We start from the raw sequence: 17,681 nt of genomic DNA, 5'->3' as shown, positions 1-17,681 counted from the left end.
GTAATTTCATTTGAATTTGTTTCTCTAGAACAGCTTTCTTAACCGAGTCAAAATCAACAGATTTCCCTGCAGAATCCTGGTGCAACCAAGAAGGAAATAAGACAGAACGATTCTCTCGCCCTCTCAGCAAAGAAAATGGAGAGACACCAGTCACGCAATGAGGGGTAGTATTATAGTGCCAAACTTTTTGCTTCAAAAACTCAGCTACTCTGTAACCACAAGATACCGCAGTCTGAACACCTTCTTTAATAACTTTATTCCCCCTCTCAACGAGACCGTTCGAAGCTGGAAAATATAGTGCTACCTTCAATTGTTTAATATCCAATTGCTTCAAAAATGTACATATTTTATCGGAAACAAAATGAGTCCCATTATCCGTGACGATAAATCTTGGAGACCCTTCTAAATCAAAAACCTTCTTGAGAAAAGTTATGGTAGAATCTGAATCTGGCGACCTAACAAAATCAAAGTACATCCACTTCGAAAAATAATCGACTAAAAGAATAACATACTTATTTTCCTGTTGAAGAATGGAATGGAATAAAAATTGTGTCGCTCCAGCATGATATTAGGCTCATCACAGAATTGTTTTTTAAGTCTGGCAATGGCTTCAATATATACATTCCAAAGGTTATCCCCACTCTCATCATTAGAAATAGGAGGAGCTATAGGGATAATACTCTTAAAAATTCGCTGGCCAGCCTGACCTAAGCAACCAAAAAGAATAGCGAACTTTCTTTGAGCAGAATAGTCAGTAGCATCAATGGCAATCAAATGGTTCTCAAATAAACCGAACCACTCGGACCAAATGATGTCAGGAGTACCAGGTTTACTCAAGAAGGGCGGAGGTTGTGTAATCTGATGCCACTGACTATTAGCCATGTTGTCAATAACAGTTTAAGAAAGAGTGACAATGAAATGTACAACAAAGGAATTAGCAAATAAATTGAGCAATAAAATATCAAGAAATTGAAACGTTATAACCAGTGTGTATTACAGTAGTAAAAACACAGTAGGTAAGCCAGATTTAAAAATGTGTAAAACACTGAAGGAAATGAATAATAAAAATGTCCGTTTTATAAGCGTGCATATCGCTGTAGAAATTGAAGAATACATATGCCCGTTTTATAAGCGTGCATATCGCTGAAGTCAACAAATATGCTTAATTTCCCAAGAACAGAACGTGCGTATCGCTGCAGAAATACGCGGTAACACAACATGAATGAGTCAGTGAATATGGAAGCGTGCGTATCGCTGAAAGGATACGCGATGATTAATTAAGGAGCTTCCACAACATGAATGAGTCAGTGAATATGGAAGCGTGCGTATCGCTGAAAGGATACGCGATGATTAATTATGGAGCTTCCAAGAACAACGTGCAGATCGTTGAAGATACGCTTGAAAAAGTAAAATTAAAGATAACAGTACCTTGTTGTGTCGTCTTGATTCAGGAAAGTTCCCACGATACCTCCAGGAAATAAAAGAAACGAAGATCCAATGAGGTGAATCGTTAAAAGCAGCAGATTGTAACCGACCAATAGGCGAGGTTTGTTAAGGAAAGGAAGAAAAACAAACCCGGTGATTGAAGGGACGGTTTCAACCTTCAATAGCCTATTAAAATCGGCTGTCTTGAGAAGTCTTCCTTATTAGTAGAAAACCTTTGAAGACGACGCTGACGATGAGGTGCCGGATAAATACAAAATTCAGCGCAGGTGGGGTGGAGTCTCCCGATCGTCGGCAAATTATGTGGTGGATTGGACAGGACGTCAAAGGATTACTCAGGAAACTTAGAAGGATGAGTAAGTGAAGTTTAATCCATATTGATAACTCCACCCGTACATGAGCGTCTGGTCATCGGAAAGCCAATGGTTACAATGGCCAACCGAAGGACTCAGCCGACCATGCACGGGAGACAACACATTTGAAAGACAACAATTAAAAGCTCGGGCCGTGGCTCGCGGTCTGAACACGAGCCAAGCCCTTTAATGATAAAGGACGCAAGCCGCGAGATGTAGCACGCGGCGTGACACTTACATTACATTACATGCAGGTAAGGTATTTTAAGTGTTATATGCACTTGCTCTGCATATTAGTCTGTAATCATGGGTGACAGACATTAATGATCAAGTAGTTTTAATGATTTCACCTGCAAAGCATGGTGTGCAGCTAGGATACCTTAGGTTTTGTAAACTAACTCTGTGAATAACGTATTTGGTGCAGAGATTCTTATCTGAGTGTAGAGCAGAAGTTCCACCCCTACAAAAAGGGCTTTGGGGTTATTCAGTCGCTATATGCGGCAGGATATAATTAGCAAACATACATTTTAATGGATCATTGACATAATATTGATGCATACAGTATCGAAAGACAAAAATATTGGATATTAAATATTGATAATAAAAATATCGACTTGCTATACTTCACTAGTAAAATCACAAACATGGAGACCACAATTATTGTTGTTTAAAATATTTCATTTTACCTACATCAAAAACAAAAATGTCAGAAACTAAAATATTGTTACCTTTAAATAAACATATAATATGTCAAGAATATCAATTCATGCATTATTGGTTACAACATTATCACCAAAATAATCATGAATAAATATTTTTTAAACACTTTCGACATAAAACAATTAATTCAAATAAACCCAAAACATCTCCTAAATATATTTCAATTAAATTCTAATATCTTATATCAATAAAATATTTTCCATACACCTCAATTCGATTCATGGTGTCTCCTATAACACACAGTTGCCCTAAAGGTCCTCCCGGCACGAATAAATCATCTAATTAAATTATTAACAAGATAGATGCAAAAAAATAAGCAATATCTACAAACATTTAAACTTCAACCTAAATATTAATACATATATCGCAATAAACTTATATTCGAAACTACCGAACTGTATTTCATACATCAAAAATAAAACCTTAATTAGTTTTTACCATTTAAGGGCTTAACTGATAAACAAAATTCCAACTAAAACCAAACCAACCAATAAAATGAAACTATAAACCAAACAAACAAATAAATCAACAATATAAAGGGCGCACTAATTTAAACAGCTAAATATTTCAATAATGACAAATGCTGCAAGACCAGGAAACTCTACCGGATTTCTCTGTAAAAGAAATATGCACATCTAAACAAGTACCTAACCAAGTAAGTAAAATGTATATATAAACGAAAACGTGATGCTATTAAACTTAAAAAAGCAAAGATGTTGCTTCTGTGCCTAGAAAATTCAATCCTCCATTACATATAGAAAGCAGAAGTCAGATCTTTCGAGTGCACCTGCAGATATGCCCCCTGAATACTGAATCCACAGTACTGAGGGGGCATCATTTTGAGGACAAAATATTGAAAATAAAATATCGACAGGTAAGTAAGTCTAGATTTTCTATACCTAATTCCGTATATATGTACATAGGCAGTGCATATATCTTCAAGGTGCGTGATGAAGAGTTAGGAATAGTAAATCTATAATTCCCTGTATGCACTTACCTTTAGACGTTTTGTCCATTGATAATCTGTCCTCAACATTGTTGTACCACCATATTGTTGGTGTCGTTATCCAGTAGTACAATCCATTTGCAGGAAAGGGAAAGTGTCAGAGTGACTAATAGAGCAAGCTGGCAGTGCCAAAAGGCCTGGTTGGGTAGGTCAGTGTGCTGCCCATTTTTGACTGTTTGAGGGCCTGTTTTATTGTCCGGTCAAACGGTATTCCCTGTTTATTTAGCAAGTATTAGAAAATACTTTGCCTGCAGCAAGCACAAAAGCAGACAGTATCTCATACCTTGCTAATGAACTATACACAGCCTTGGGCCTTGCAGGGAACAGCGTGGGGAGGTGGGGCCGGGTGCGGGGGGATTTCGAGGGCAGCCGTGGCCCGTGGAGGGAGTTTCGATGGGGCAGAGAGGCGGGGCGGGGGAGGAGCAGGTTGGGGGGGTGCTAAAATCCGGAATATGGATAATTGGAGGTAAGTAAGCAATTTAATTAATAAAACAAATTTCGTAGCACGCCCTGCATCGTAAAATGCGAGGCAGGGCGCGCTACGAAATTTATTTCATTTATTAAATTGTTTACTCACCTTCAATTATCCATATTCCTGATTTTAGCACCCCCATCGTGCCCTTCCCCCACCCCGCCTCTCTGCCCCACCAAAACTCACTCCACGGGCCGTGGCTGTTCGAGGGATGATGCCAAAGGGAAAATGAATAATTATTTTTTCCTCGTCATAGTCGATCGAAATACCCCTTCACCCGGCTCAACGGCCAACCGCTGTTACCTGCATATACCGCGACTGCCTATACAGCGGATCTTCACTGATTGAAAACTGCCCCAGATTTGCAAAAGTGGGCTACTGTTTTAGCGATTCGATTTGCTAATAGAGTAACTTTTATTTTGGAGCGAGGGTTTATTTTTCTGCCAGTCCGACAGTCATTGACTTTCTATTCGAATTATCTCTTAAATGGTACTGATGAAGAGTACGTACCTTAATCGGCTAACAGATTACAGATCATTAGTTGGATTACAAGGGAAGTTTCCTTTCACTTGTTTTGTACCTGCAAAATCACTGGTTCACACCTTTCATCTGGTGTAACGGCACGTTCTGAAAGACAATAATTTACTTCTATATTCTCCAGTGATACCTTATCACTAGGAATAACCAGCCCTGCTGTTGAGGTTAGAAAGTAAGGAATATTAGCAGGAAAACAGGATTCGCGTTCTTGCGGTCTCGGCCACTCCAAACATGTCCCATCATTAAAGTGCTCCCTATTGCGGTATGTGCAAAATATGCAAAATAGCTCCTAAAGGTAGTTGCAGGCACATGAGGCTTCATGCAGCCACACCAGCAAAACCCACCACTTCACAATTGTTTTCCCTCCGAGGTTGCTTTCTTTTCTGTCTCCTGCATCAACCCACTATGATATTGTGTTCTTTATTTGTACACAGAGTTAACACTGTAAAAGTGTCTGCATTTCTCTGAATTATATTACTTTAGCTAGGGATCCAGTTGCTATACACAACTCTCCTCTATCTTCTGAGTTCATGAGCGTGCTTTAAAAGTAAACCCAATGAAATAAAATAAATGCATCAAAGTAAATCACAAATATTGTTTCAGATGTTCACCGGGGTAGCCAGTAAATTAAATTGTCCGAGTCTTCTTGGAACATCCGAAAATAAATTGCATCTAAAATGTGATTTATAACATTTATGCATCTGTTCAGTTATTCATAACGTGACTTTTGGAAGGTTCTTCAAATACATCAGGCTGTGAAGCTGTCATGACTTTAAATGCCAGTTAAAGCTCAAGTCACTGACTGAGATTCAGAGATCAGAGACTTTCATGTAGATTTCACATCAATCTTAACACCGCATTACCTCCTCGTTCAGTTTTATTTAAATTTAAAAATCTTGAGACGTACCAAATGCGAACAACATGGCCTTGAAATGGCAATTTTAGAATTACCAGTCAATCCCGCTGGTTTCATTTTAAGGTTTGGGTTACCACACTGCTTTAGCAAAAACATATCCATGGGTCGTAAAAAGTCTTCAGACTACCGGCATACGAGTCTATCATTTTATTCCTTCTATGCTTCTATTTCCTTACACCTACACCTTTATAATTTGTCAGTTTTTTCAAACATGTAACATTTGAGTTGGGCTGAGCATGTACATCATTACCTAAATTATAATTTGCATTTGCTCTGTGCACTTCGTCCCTTACGCATTCTGCAAGATCAAATATTCATTGTAATTGTATGTATAGAACACATATTCAAAACACAGGGCCTCAGTTACAATGAGGATGCACCATCAGAGTGTCACTCTTTGCAACGCTTCGGCGGCGCAGGGGCCTGTGCCATATTTACCAGGACAAACTAAGCCACTTTTCATGGCTTAATGGGGCCTTATAAATATTGTTCCATTGAACTCAATTTTCTGCATTAAGGGGGTGTGCAATGGCTGTTGCTGTGGGCGTTCCCACTAATGCCCATGGATATTTGGCACTGCCCCAGATTTACAAGGAATCGTAACACCAAAAACATATGCCTCCCCTGGGAAGGCATAAGGGAAGCTGAACAAGGAGAAATACCTTTGTTTCTCATAGTTTTTACTTTTTCTATGTGTGCTGCATTTACAGAACACATAGAAACAGGAAAAAGCCTCTTGTGATCATTTTTGGGCAGGAAGGTTTTCCTTCCTGCACAAAGACAATCATCCCTGCGACACAAGCACCTTTGCACCATGGCACAGAAGTGCTTGCGTTGGTGCATGGCAGCCCATTGTGAGCCAGCACTGGGGAACAGGGCAGGAATGCACCTTATCTGAGAGATACGATGCATTTCTGCCCTTTTTTATTTTTGCCATAGGACAGCATAGCAGGAAGGCCTGCAGCATGGCCCAATGGCAAAATCTTGTAAATAATGTCCACAGTCTTTATTAAAATCAAAGGGTTTAGTGCTTCATACAGCCGGGTTCTGGGCATCTTCTCCAAATTCAGTATCCCAATGTTTTGGCACTCTCACTCCCTAGGCTCGTATCCGTCAAAGTAAAGGGGGATGCATATTCTCATGGTTTATAAAATCTTGTACCATATATTTTGGTGCCTTACACATTCTCTGTGGTCTAGCATCGTCCCTCTCAGCCATTTTCAATTGAAGCACACCCCTCTTACCTGTATGTGTGCACTGTCTATCTCGTTTCCCAAGTATTAATGGTGATATAGCCGCTGCTTTCACCTATTTACACAGCTCTGCCCCCATCAAGACTGTGGCCTGCTAGGTGGGGTTAGTCACTTTTCCATAGCAGTGTTATTAATCTTTTCACCAAAATTATGGCCAAATCTGTTAACCATTAGTTTTGCTTGGATCTTGGCAGACGCCTCTATAGAAACACTTGCAAGCTTCTACGTATCTCCTGCTCCATTCTATTTTATATTTTCCATGCCATGTATCAAGTAGTGTGACAGTGAAGAACATGTTAAAAATATGTATAGTAGCCCACATCACCCTCAGAGTATCATACACCCACACCAGGGAGCTCATCTGGACCCATCATAACTCTGTCTATTTCATTATCTTAAACCCCCCAACACCTGCATCCACTGCCAGCAAGATACGATGCAACTGGCCTAAGGTATCAGGTTATAATATGTTATGTTAGGGTGTCTTATATAGTACAACAGCTGTGCCAGCAAAAGGGCGTTCCGGTCAACAATGGACTAAGGTCTTCAACTCATGACTACCCACCACCACTGAAGATCCAGAACAAGCAGAGGAAAGCTTTCCAAAGTAGATCGCGGCAAGCTCTTATGTAGTCGCACCTAGGAAGCCCACCAACCCCACAAAATGAACATGATGCCCCAACTGGGTAACGGCAGAACTGAAAACTCAGAAACATAACTGTAGACAGAAAAAAAGATGGCATGCCAGTAAAACCTTTGAAGACCGAACACAATCTGAAGACGCCCTCAGCAGTTATCAACACCTCCTGAAAAACAACAACAATACCGCCCTAGCCACCTGCATCAATGGCAGTTTAACAACAGCTAGGAACTTTTCAACATATTCAAGGAGTTCACCAACCACTTGGCACCCAAAAACATCATTACACCCTCGCACGCCCTCTGCAACACCCTCTGTGACCTTTTTCCACAACAAAATCAACACGATCTACCAAGACTTCGCACTTCAAGCCCCACTGGGGCAACATTAACCTCCTCACGCTGGCCGATACCCACCCACACCCGCTCACCTTGTGAACCACCCTTACCAAGACCCACACCCGCTCACCTTGTGAACCACCCTTACCAAGAAGGAAACGGCATCCATCATGAGATCCATCCACTCCAGAGCTTCAGAAGACCCCTGCCCCACCACACATTCAACCTCAGCAATCAAACCATTAGCAAATAACTCACCAAGGTACTCAACTCCTCAATCACCATGCCCCAATTCCCCCAGGAATGGAAACATGCCAATGAGAAGCTGTAGCTGTAGAAACCATCAGTGGATTCTGGAGTAGTAAAGAACTGACCCAAATCCCTGCACCTTTTCGCAGCCAAGGTCATCAATAAAGCTACCAACATACAGCTAGACAGACATCCGGAGAATCACGTCCATCTGAACCCCTCCCAAGCTGGCTTCAGAGCAAACCACAGTACAGAGACAGCTCTAATTGCAGCCACAGGTGACATCAGAAGGCTGCTAGACCATGGAGAAATAGCAGCCCTAATGCTCCTCAACCTCTCAGCAGCCTTCAACACTGAATTCCACCACAAACTGATCAACAGACTCCACCAGATCGAAATCCAAAGAGCAGCCCAAAAATGGATCGATAGCTACCTCGCTGGAAGGATGCAGATCCTCAACCCTCCCTACTCCTTGCTCCCTAAGAACATCTCCCGCAGGGTACCTCAAGGCTCATCCCTCTGCCCAACCATCTTCAATGTATACATGACACCCCTGGCCAGCATCGTGAGGAGCCAAGGACTCAACATCATCTCCTATGTCAACGACACCCAACTCATGCTCTCTCTGACAAACCACCCAACGACTATCAAAGACAGGTTCCAAAGATGCATATAGGTTGTGGCCATCTGGATGAACAACAACTGTCTCAAACTCAAACACAGACAATTTCAGAAGTTCTCATCTTTGGGAACACCCTATGAAACAATGAATGGTGGCCACTTGAGCTGGGCCCTGCCCCAAACCCACCGAACACGCCTGCAACCTTGACATTATCCATGACAGTCAGCTATCCATGAAGAAGCTGCTCAGTGTCATCTACTCAACTTGCTTCCTCACCCTCCGAATGCTCAGAAAGTTCTTCAGATGGCTATTGCCCAACACCAGGTAAACTGTCATGCAAGCTCATCACTAGCAGAGTACACAACAGCAATTCTCTCTATGTAGGAATCAATGCCCAACTCGTGAGGAAACCCTAGACCATCCAGACTCGTCCTCAACCTCCAGTCAGACACACACACACCTCACCTCATGAAACTTCATTGGCTGCCAATCGCGAAGAGATGTGAAGAGATGCCAGTTAAAGCTGCTTACCCATGCTTACAAGGCACTACACAATGAAGGACCAGCATACATCAACAAATGAGTGAATTTTCACCAACTTGACAGTGAATTTTATCCAGAGCCCTCTCCCTAACAAATCCTCCTTCTCGCACCTGGTTGCTAAGACCTGGTGGCTACCCCTCCACCTCAGAGTAGCACCATCACTTCAACAGTTGAGGAAGGACCTCAAGACCTGGATGTTCAAACAATAGGAACTGGCAGCATAATCCCGCAGCAGGACCGCACAGCACCTCCAGACCATCACGGGTGAAGCAGATATGCTATACAAATCCTGATTGTTTAATGGATTGATTGACTGAGCAGCTGGGACACTTATCTGATGCTGTATGACACACTGTGCAAATGACGTCTGGCAAGATATATGTAGTATAAATGTTCAATTGTAGGAGTTTAAATCTAGCACTTCTTCACACCTCTTGTGTATAACCTAGTGTTTTCATCCCATCTCTATCAGTAAGTTTTGTTTTCCTACTATCTCCTCTGACCAAAGTTCTCACATTGTAAGCAGAGGTGTTTTAACGTGGTCGAGCAGAGCCATGGATATCTGTCACGGTACACAAACCTTTTTTTTAAATTGACTCACTGGCCAAAACATTAACATGATTTCTTTCAGGACACTGTTTTGAGCATTCAGACTTTGATGAATGACCATTGGTTATGCCTATATGAGGGCCTTATTTAGAGTTTGACAGATGTTGTGTTAGTTACATACAGCAGGTAATATCGGCATTCTAACCTGCTTTTAGGTGCTCCCATTTTAATGTTTGAAATGTGTCCACACTTTGGTGGCAGAACAAACAGATGATTGTTCAAATGACCTCAACGGAATGTTAAAACACTAAACTGTACCTGCTCATTGTTTACCCACCCCCTTTATATTACTGGCAGATACTGCACAATATATTGCCTTTCTCAGTAAACAAGTCATAACACTTTACGGACTTTCTTAAACTCATATTGCACAACTGTTCAAGCTAAAATGTAGAATCTTTTTTTTTTTCATAAATAATCACATAGGCGAAAATTAATGCATTTACCAATGCTTGTTCTATTTAGTGGGGATAGGGCTGCTGAAGATGAACATAGATTTAGTAGGTTAGGTATGTTTTGAGGTGGGACAAAAATTGTGGGAGTCCCACGGGACTCTTCCGCTCTCTCCATGCATATCTAGCCCACGGGGTCGTGTCAATTGAAGATTGCTAATCAGGAGGTATCTATGTGATATAATACTGCAGTTGAATAGGTAACACTACATGGGTGGTTCCACCTAAGGGTTCTAAGTGACAGAATTGTCAACTTAAGCTGCATATGTATTGCGCTGATTCATATAGAATTTGCTTATGGTTACCCATTGAATACTCCTGACTTACTTATGAATTTCAAGAGAAAGCCAGATAATCCTGCCTTACAGTGAGTGAGCCATTAGTATGCACAAGAGTAAGTCATCCCTACTCAAAGCAACATCCTCATGAGTCAGATCCCTCATCTTGAATGTCATTTCACTTTGAACTCTTAATAGTTGATCTATCTACCGAGACAATTTTATAGTTTGAAATATGCAGGTTAAGATGTCATGGCACCATGCCATTTCTGATTTCCATTTGGTATTTCTGCTTTTGTTAGTTTTAAACATTGCTGAGGAATGAGCATTGTCCATAATCGGTTGCGTTCTTTTCCCTTGAACACAATAAATGATGCCCCGTAGTAATATGCTGACAGAATAAAAAGGCATTTCGATATTGTAGCTAATCTAATTACAGTAAAATCATAGATTATCTTTTCTTTAAAATATGAAATTCCTACTTCTCATAGCAATGTATTATTATTTATATTATGATTATTACCATTATGTTATTATTATGATGAATGTAATTTTTCCATTCACTATTACTTTATTATTACAACCCCGTTGTGACTTTCCTACTGTGAAAGTGTGTGTATGTATTTGTGTGTATGCGTGTGTGTGTATGGGCATGTATAACCTAGGCTGTGAGGACCTGTTAAGTCCTCATAGCATGGGTAAAAGTTCCTTGACGGAACCATGCATGCGATTATATTGCATGCCTAAACAACGCAGTCTTTATTATGACCACGTCTTTACCACTCATTCCTTTACCACGCATGCCTTTACAACCAATTTCATTGTAAAGACATGATTGGTAAAGGCATATGTGTGGTAAAGATTACACCCCAGCCTTATGCCATGGGCCCTAAAACCCAGCGCTCAGTACTGCAAAGGACCCCAGCGACAGCCCTAAAAGCTACCCCAACCCCCCACCTGGAGTCCTAAAACCCAGCCACCAGTCCTAAAAACCTATCCAGGCCTCCACGCTGAGCACTAAAACCTACCCATAGCCCTAAAACCTACCCTGATCCCCCTTGCCCTTGTGCCCTAAAATCCAGCCCTAAAAACTACCCCAAACTAGGCCCCCTACCCTACTTAACTAGCTGATACTGATCCTTCTTACGTTCCTCCTTCCATTCTCCCTATCTGCTCTTTATTTAAAATGCTGACTGCCTGTACCATGCATATGCATGGTAAAGTCAAGCACGGCAAGGCTTGTGGGGTAACGGTACGCTTGGTTCCACCCACACACATACCCCCAAATAAGTATCAACTGATGACTTATAAGATGTAAGCCTGGTACAGAGACCCCAGAATTAAAAGTTTAGGAGAAGCCCAATGTACACATGACTAGACCAATAACGTGATTACACAACCTGGTCTAATGCAAATATCCAAAGTAATGACTAATGGTCTTAGAAAGGTGGAATTGTCCTCAAAGAAGGCCACATTTAGGAATAAACTTCTCATTTTCTTCAAATTTACTAAAGTTTCAGAACTACTCCTGAAAAGCTGTAATTGTCGCAGCGTCCTAGAAATGTTCACCAGGTTAGACATTTACACACTGGATATGAACCACGTCCATATTTCGAATGATTAATGTAGCAAGAATATAATTCTGAATGGGCAAATATTATTCATAACTACCTATACACTCACTAAAACATTTTTCTCCACAGGCAAACATTTGCACCCATAGAAAAACCACCTCCACTACACCTTCACCCATTATGAGGTGTAATTGTCCTATTACAATCCCTGATAATATATTCACCCTTGATAGGAGTACATGTCATACGTTTTTAAGCTGTGAAACTCCAAGCATGGGCTTTTGTAGACGATTCCAAATTCTTCTCAACAGAAAACACTGAAAAGGTATGCAGGGGGCATGCCACTATCAGCATGAGAGGCGTTAGTACCGTACCTAACAATCAACAAAAACACTGGGTGCAAAAAGGCACAGGGATGTGATATTTGCAGGATGACTTAAGGAGAGAGCATTGAGGGTGGCATAATTGAGAGAATGTGGGGCGTGGTCTGTAGTGATATTTTTGACAGCCATGATTTAGGATTGCAGTAAGGCATTGTAAATGTGGTGGCTTTGTGTTTCGTAAATTTGGAAAATATGGCAGATAGTCCCGGTAGGATGGTTAAAATGAAGATAGTGGGGGAATAGTAGGTCAAAACATGTGTGTGGAATTACACAGACAAAAGAACGTGTTACAGGGTAATAATCAGTAGGGTCAAAGGAGGGTGTAGTGTATGGAGCCATGAATACTAAAGCTGTGCAAAAACGTAGGGTCAATAGAGGACCCAGGTATATTGGTACCAATGTCAAGAGATAATAGAGGAGGGAGTGATCAGCAGAAGGAGAAATAGCAGGGCATCCCATCCTATGTGGTACAGTGTGTGGGCAGTGGTAACCAGTGTTTGAGAACATGTGACAATCAACTCAACATCCTGCTGATGATGAGGTATATGGAACAAGTAGTACAGGTGCTGAGCATAAAATCAAAATTCAATTGATATTAATATTTAGTGGAAAACCACAGAATAAAGACACAGTGGAGAGGCCAGAATATTGGTCAGTTCAGGTCTACATAGGCTTCACAAAGTGTTCCCAGATGGTGTCAAGATTTCAGTGTAGTTGTTAAGTTTGTACATTAAAAGTTCATGTGTAGTCATAGGCCTAATTCCCACAAAGTGGGTTAAATATGTCAGCAATGTAATGCCTAAGTCAATGAGAAACTAAAGGTGCAAATTCGTTTATCTAAGAACATCCATGTCTCCTGGGAGAGTGCTCCACGTGTACAAGTAGCGTGGGCATGTACGCTACATGTACACGTGGAGTACTCCCCAGGAGACATGGATGTTCTTAGATAAATTAATTTGCACTTTTGGTTTCTACTGGACTTAGGCATTACAGTGCCCAGCGGATGAATCTACATACACCGTTGTGATCAGTTCTGTGAGAAAAGGTGTAAAAGGTCCCGATACCTTACTGGCCGTATAATGAGCGTGGAATTTGTTTTATGATACTTGCCCTTGACAGGGGAATCGCCCCTAACCCCCTAATTTATGGACACGGTTCAAAGTGGTTGTAAGGGCAAGATTCTTTAAAATTCTTACAGAAAAATTATTTCAGTCAGACAAAACTAATTTTGTTCTAAGTTTCTTTAAAGTATATTCACTCTATCCATGAGAGTGAGTGAGAGACAGCCAACACATGTTTCACCCCTTTACATGGCCATCCAGCCTGCGGCTTCCTCAGGGCGTTTAGTACCTCGATAAATCGATAGTATCTGTACAAGTTCTTATTGTATCTATTCAAAATCACGGCCGTAAATGCCAGTATCATCAAGTCTGTCTGAAAAAGAGATGAAACACGTGTTGGCTTTTTGTCTTTAAGCTGTGTATCCAACTGATCGTTGCTCTGAACAACTGTATTGGATTGTCTGCTTTCTGAACACAAGTGAAAATGATAATCACTACAAACTTAACGTGAAGACGTGGACTACTATTTGGGCCTAAACTGAAAAACATGTATTAAAATGGGCTACCAATAAAATACTTTTGTACATATAAATATTTGAGTGCTCGGATTTGTACATCTAATATTTCTGCTCTTCTTTGGGAGGGCTTGTAGGATTGTGGATGGTAACCAATCCTTTCCTTGGAGCACCATGTATACTCTTCTTTTGCTATATACGTTCCCCCAAATAAGAGTGCAGTGCACCCACGTTTTGCTTTATACCTGGCTACCATATCTCTTCACCTTAAATATGTCAGCAGTAATAGTGTCTTCCAAAGTCTTTGAATACACAGTCATTGGAAACCAGTTTTTTGAGTGCGTGGTTGGCCCTGTACAATCCAACATGTCAGTAAGCATCACGAAACAGGTTGTGATCGGAACGTGAGACCTACAGAACACCCTCATGGATTATCCACGGCTGGGAACAAAATTGTGTTATGATGAGTGTTAGAAATTGGGTTATCGGTTGAGTGGAGTGTCAGCTCTGGTCAAACAGCCACCGCAATCCCTGACAGGGTAAGGCACAAGCTAAATCTCAAATTAACCTCTGATCAGCCCTCTAGTAACTGTGAACAGATCAATCAGGCTTAATCTAGAGGCAATATGTAAACTATATATGCAACACTTAAAACGGTAAAAAAAAGTAATTCCACTGAAAGTATTGTGGCTTCAGAGTATTAGCGCTCAAATCTGTGAATCACAACCTCATTCCATAAAGTTATACATAGTACTGAGGCAACAATCCAGCAGTGGCAACGTGTGGTGCTGCGGTCGCTAATGCATGGAAGTAATTTTTTTCCAAACTCCTTGTTTTGTAGTAAATAAACAGCTACTTCGTAGGGCACCGAGTACGTATAACACCTCTTGGCCAAGGTGCCACTGCACCTGTTGCACTACGGATATCTAGGATCCTGGCTTGTTTTAAACGTGATACCGACATTGTTAAACTAGTATCATAAATACTTTAGTCACTGGAAGTGGATTCCTCTTTGTCAGGCATGCCAACCATTCTATAGAGAACACAATATCCTATATTCTAGCCTTTATCGTTTGTCACTTGTGCAGAAATATGTGTTATTTTAATTCTTTCGTACTCACCCCAGGTGCCATTCCGTGAAAGTCATGTCTTAGCTCCTTTGTAGAAACGATTTCCTATTAAAAGTACACAAAGAAAGAAGTAATTTGCAAGCAGTTCAGCAGTAAACGTAGCAGACATTTTCAGGAGTTGTTTTACGCAAAACAGAACATGCTACGGCCCCAATAAGTTTATTAATCTATTAGGAATGGATACAAAATGTCCTTAGTATTTTAGAAACACTGCACATAGAACTATATGGTTGGTAGACCTTAGTAGGATATACTTGCCTTATTGCGTGCTAATGTTGCTACTGCTCTTTGTTTGAAACACACAATGCAGAATGCACTTAAAACCCTATCATTGTTTTAATGCGTGCAAGGTTGTCACTGTATGTAAGAACAGGTTTAAACTGCCTTATTATAAGGTGCGATTGCTCCAGTCATGCTCTAACTCGAGAGTATAGTGGATGTGAGAGAGTTTTTCAGTGTATATACACACAAAAGTGCTTTCAAAAAATATAAGCGCGGATTCGAGTATATTTCAGTTGTCTGTCTGTTGTATGACGTGGTAGCTCGTTATATAACTGTGGTCTCAAATTGTGATCTTCGACTATTCCACAAACACTCTGCTTTAGTTAGTCTTCAGAAACACTCGTTTTTTGTTCTGGAACATCTGCGTTGCCTTTCCAGTCATAATTTCCCTTTCTTTTCCTGCCTGGCCTTAGCTCGTTTCGCGCTGCGATGCTGCTGAGTGACTACGCGCTTTACAATAAATAAATTAGCAGCTTGGACGCTCACGATAATGAACCAATATGTTTTTCAGTTGTTATTATAGAATAATTCAGATAAACATAAACTACAATTGAATATAGAAATCGGTTTTCAAAAGGAAATTGTTTACCAAAATTATAGTAGCTGCAATTACTTTTGAAGCTACCACGTTCAATGGTTGTGCTAAATGTCTCCACACTCAATGACGTGCCGAAAATATGGGTGCCCAACTCTGAGGTTTACCAACTCTAAAACCACCTTGTCATCTCAGGTGAATCTCCAACAAATCTGATTGGCTATGGAGTTCGCACATGATTTTGTCCAGGTCATCTTCCTAGAGCACTGGGGAGCCGGTTTAGCGATTCACCTGATGTGACAATAAGAGAATAACCTATTACGAAATGAGGAACTGATGTTATCTCACATAAGGAGCAATTTGACTCAATTTTCCAGATGAGGACAGGAAATTCCTGAAGTTATGAGATGTTACTTTTACCTTGACAAAATGGATAACTATTAGATCTGAAACAAATACCTTAACAACGAAGAAGTCCCATGATGGTTTTTAAGGGAAGAAACGTATTGGCAGTCTTCTTCGCATTATAAAATGAAATAAAGAATATTCCAGGAACCACATATAACTGGAATCGTCAATTTTGTGTTCAAATTACTGGATATCTTTGTATTCAGTCACATAATAAAGTATAAATGAATTGTGGACATCTTAGGGTGTCCCCTTTCATCTATTTTTTATAATAGCTGAAATGAGGGACATGAAGCATAGTCGGAGGGGAGTGTGAAATGAAAGACTGATGAGCACAGTTAACCTATCAACGTATCCAAATGTGCAGCAGCGAGAGATCATTGCCAATCCATAGAATACCACAGAGTAAAGCAATCCAAGAATGAGCGCCAGACTTAAACAATTTTTGTTTGCCTTTCAGGTAAATAAACCCCTTGAGTCGAGCGAGTACATTCCTTACCTTTAGATTGCTATATCTAAAATGGTTTATCTTTTTTTAATTACTTTTTCATAAACATATGAATATGATTGCGGATCTTCACTTTTGGGACGGTACATCAGTGAAAGTAAAACCGTACTTTCACTTCTGATTTCACAGTACTGGGAGGTTGTGCATTGACCCCTCCCCCCCACCTCATCTGGGTCCATAAAGTCCTAAGAGAATTTGATGCTGTTCTGTCTCCTGTGCTGGATCTTCGAATATATGTGAGACCTGGCTGAATAATGTACTGGGACAGAGCAGGAAGATTTAGATTAAAATAACGGTCATAATTTACAGTAGACGTTAACATAAAAATACTAAAAATAATGAAATATAGGTAATGTCCCTTTTCTTAAACATGCAAATTAACGTTTAGCATGTTTTTAGTAAGCACTCATTTCTATAGTAATTACACTACTAGGCCAGACTAGGACTATTCCATTTTCTACCTATCAGTTAATTTTCTCCTTTAATAAATAAATGCTTTTAGGAAATGCTGAAATATGCAATATTATTTGATAACTGATTCACACTTGACTTGCTTAAACATGTCATCTCTGTAGAATGTGCTGACTTTAAAATATATTTCTTCTTTTCCTAAGTTATATGTTCACATAGTTATTAGTAAGTTTCCAGCTGCTACATATGCATAATGCTGAATAATGACTAATGTATTAAACAATATTGCTTACGTAAAAAAGTACATTGTATGACTTAACTTCATAGGTTGCAAATAGAATGTTTCTGCTTTAGAATAGTTCATTGCTACACAGTGGAATACGGAATAGCTAATAGTTTAGACTACAGGGTTCTCGTGGGAAATTAGGGTGAATCTAAAACAC

At 40.3% G+C, this 17,681-nt stretch overlaps 1 protein-coding gene across 5 annotated transcripts in view; it reads right to left on the bottom strand.

The window, feature by feature from the left end:
* The window catches only part of MLIP (muscular LMNA interacting protein), a 1,527,370-nt gene that overhangs the window by 1,172,338 nt on the left and 337,351 nt on the right, over positions 1 to 17,681 (bottom strand). For all 5 annotated transcript variants that reach the window (XM_086926435.1, XM_086926437.1, XM_086926436.1 and 2 more), the window contains exon 2: positions 15,086 to 15,139. In XM_086926435.1, coding sequence (XP_086782561.1) covers positions 15,086 to 15,139 — 54 coding nt within the window. The remainder of the gene's footprint in view (positions 1 to 15,085; positions 15,140 to 17,681) is intronic.

Source organism: Lissotriton vulgaris, chromosome 6 (genome assembly GCF_964263255.1).
Source record: "Lissotriton vulgaris chromosome 6, aLisVul1.2, whole genome shotgun sequence".
Lineage (NCBI taxonomy): Eukaryota > Metazoa > Chordata > Amphibia > Caudata > Salamandridae > Lissotriton > Lissotriton vulgaris.
Note: the sequence above shows the minus strand (reverse complement) of the source record. Positions and strands in the feature narration are given on the sequence as shown.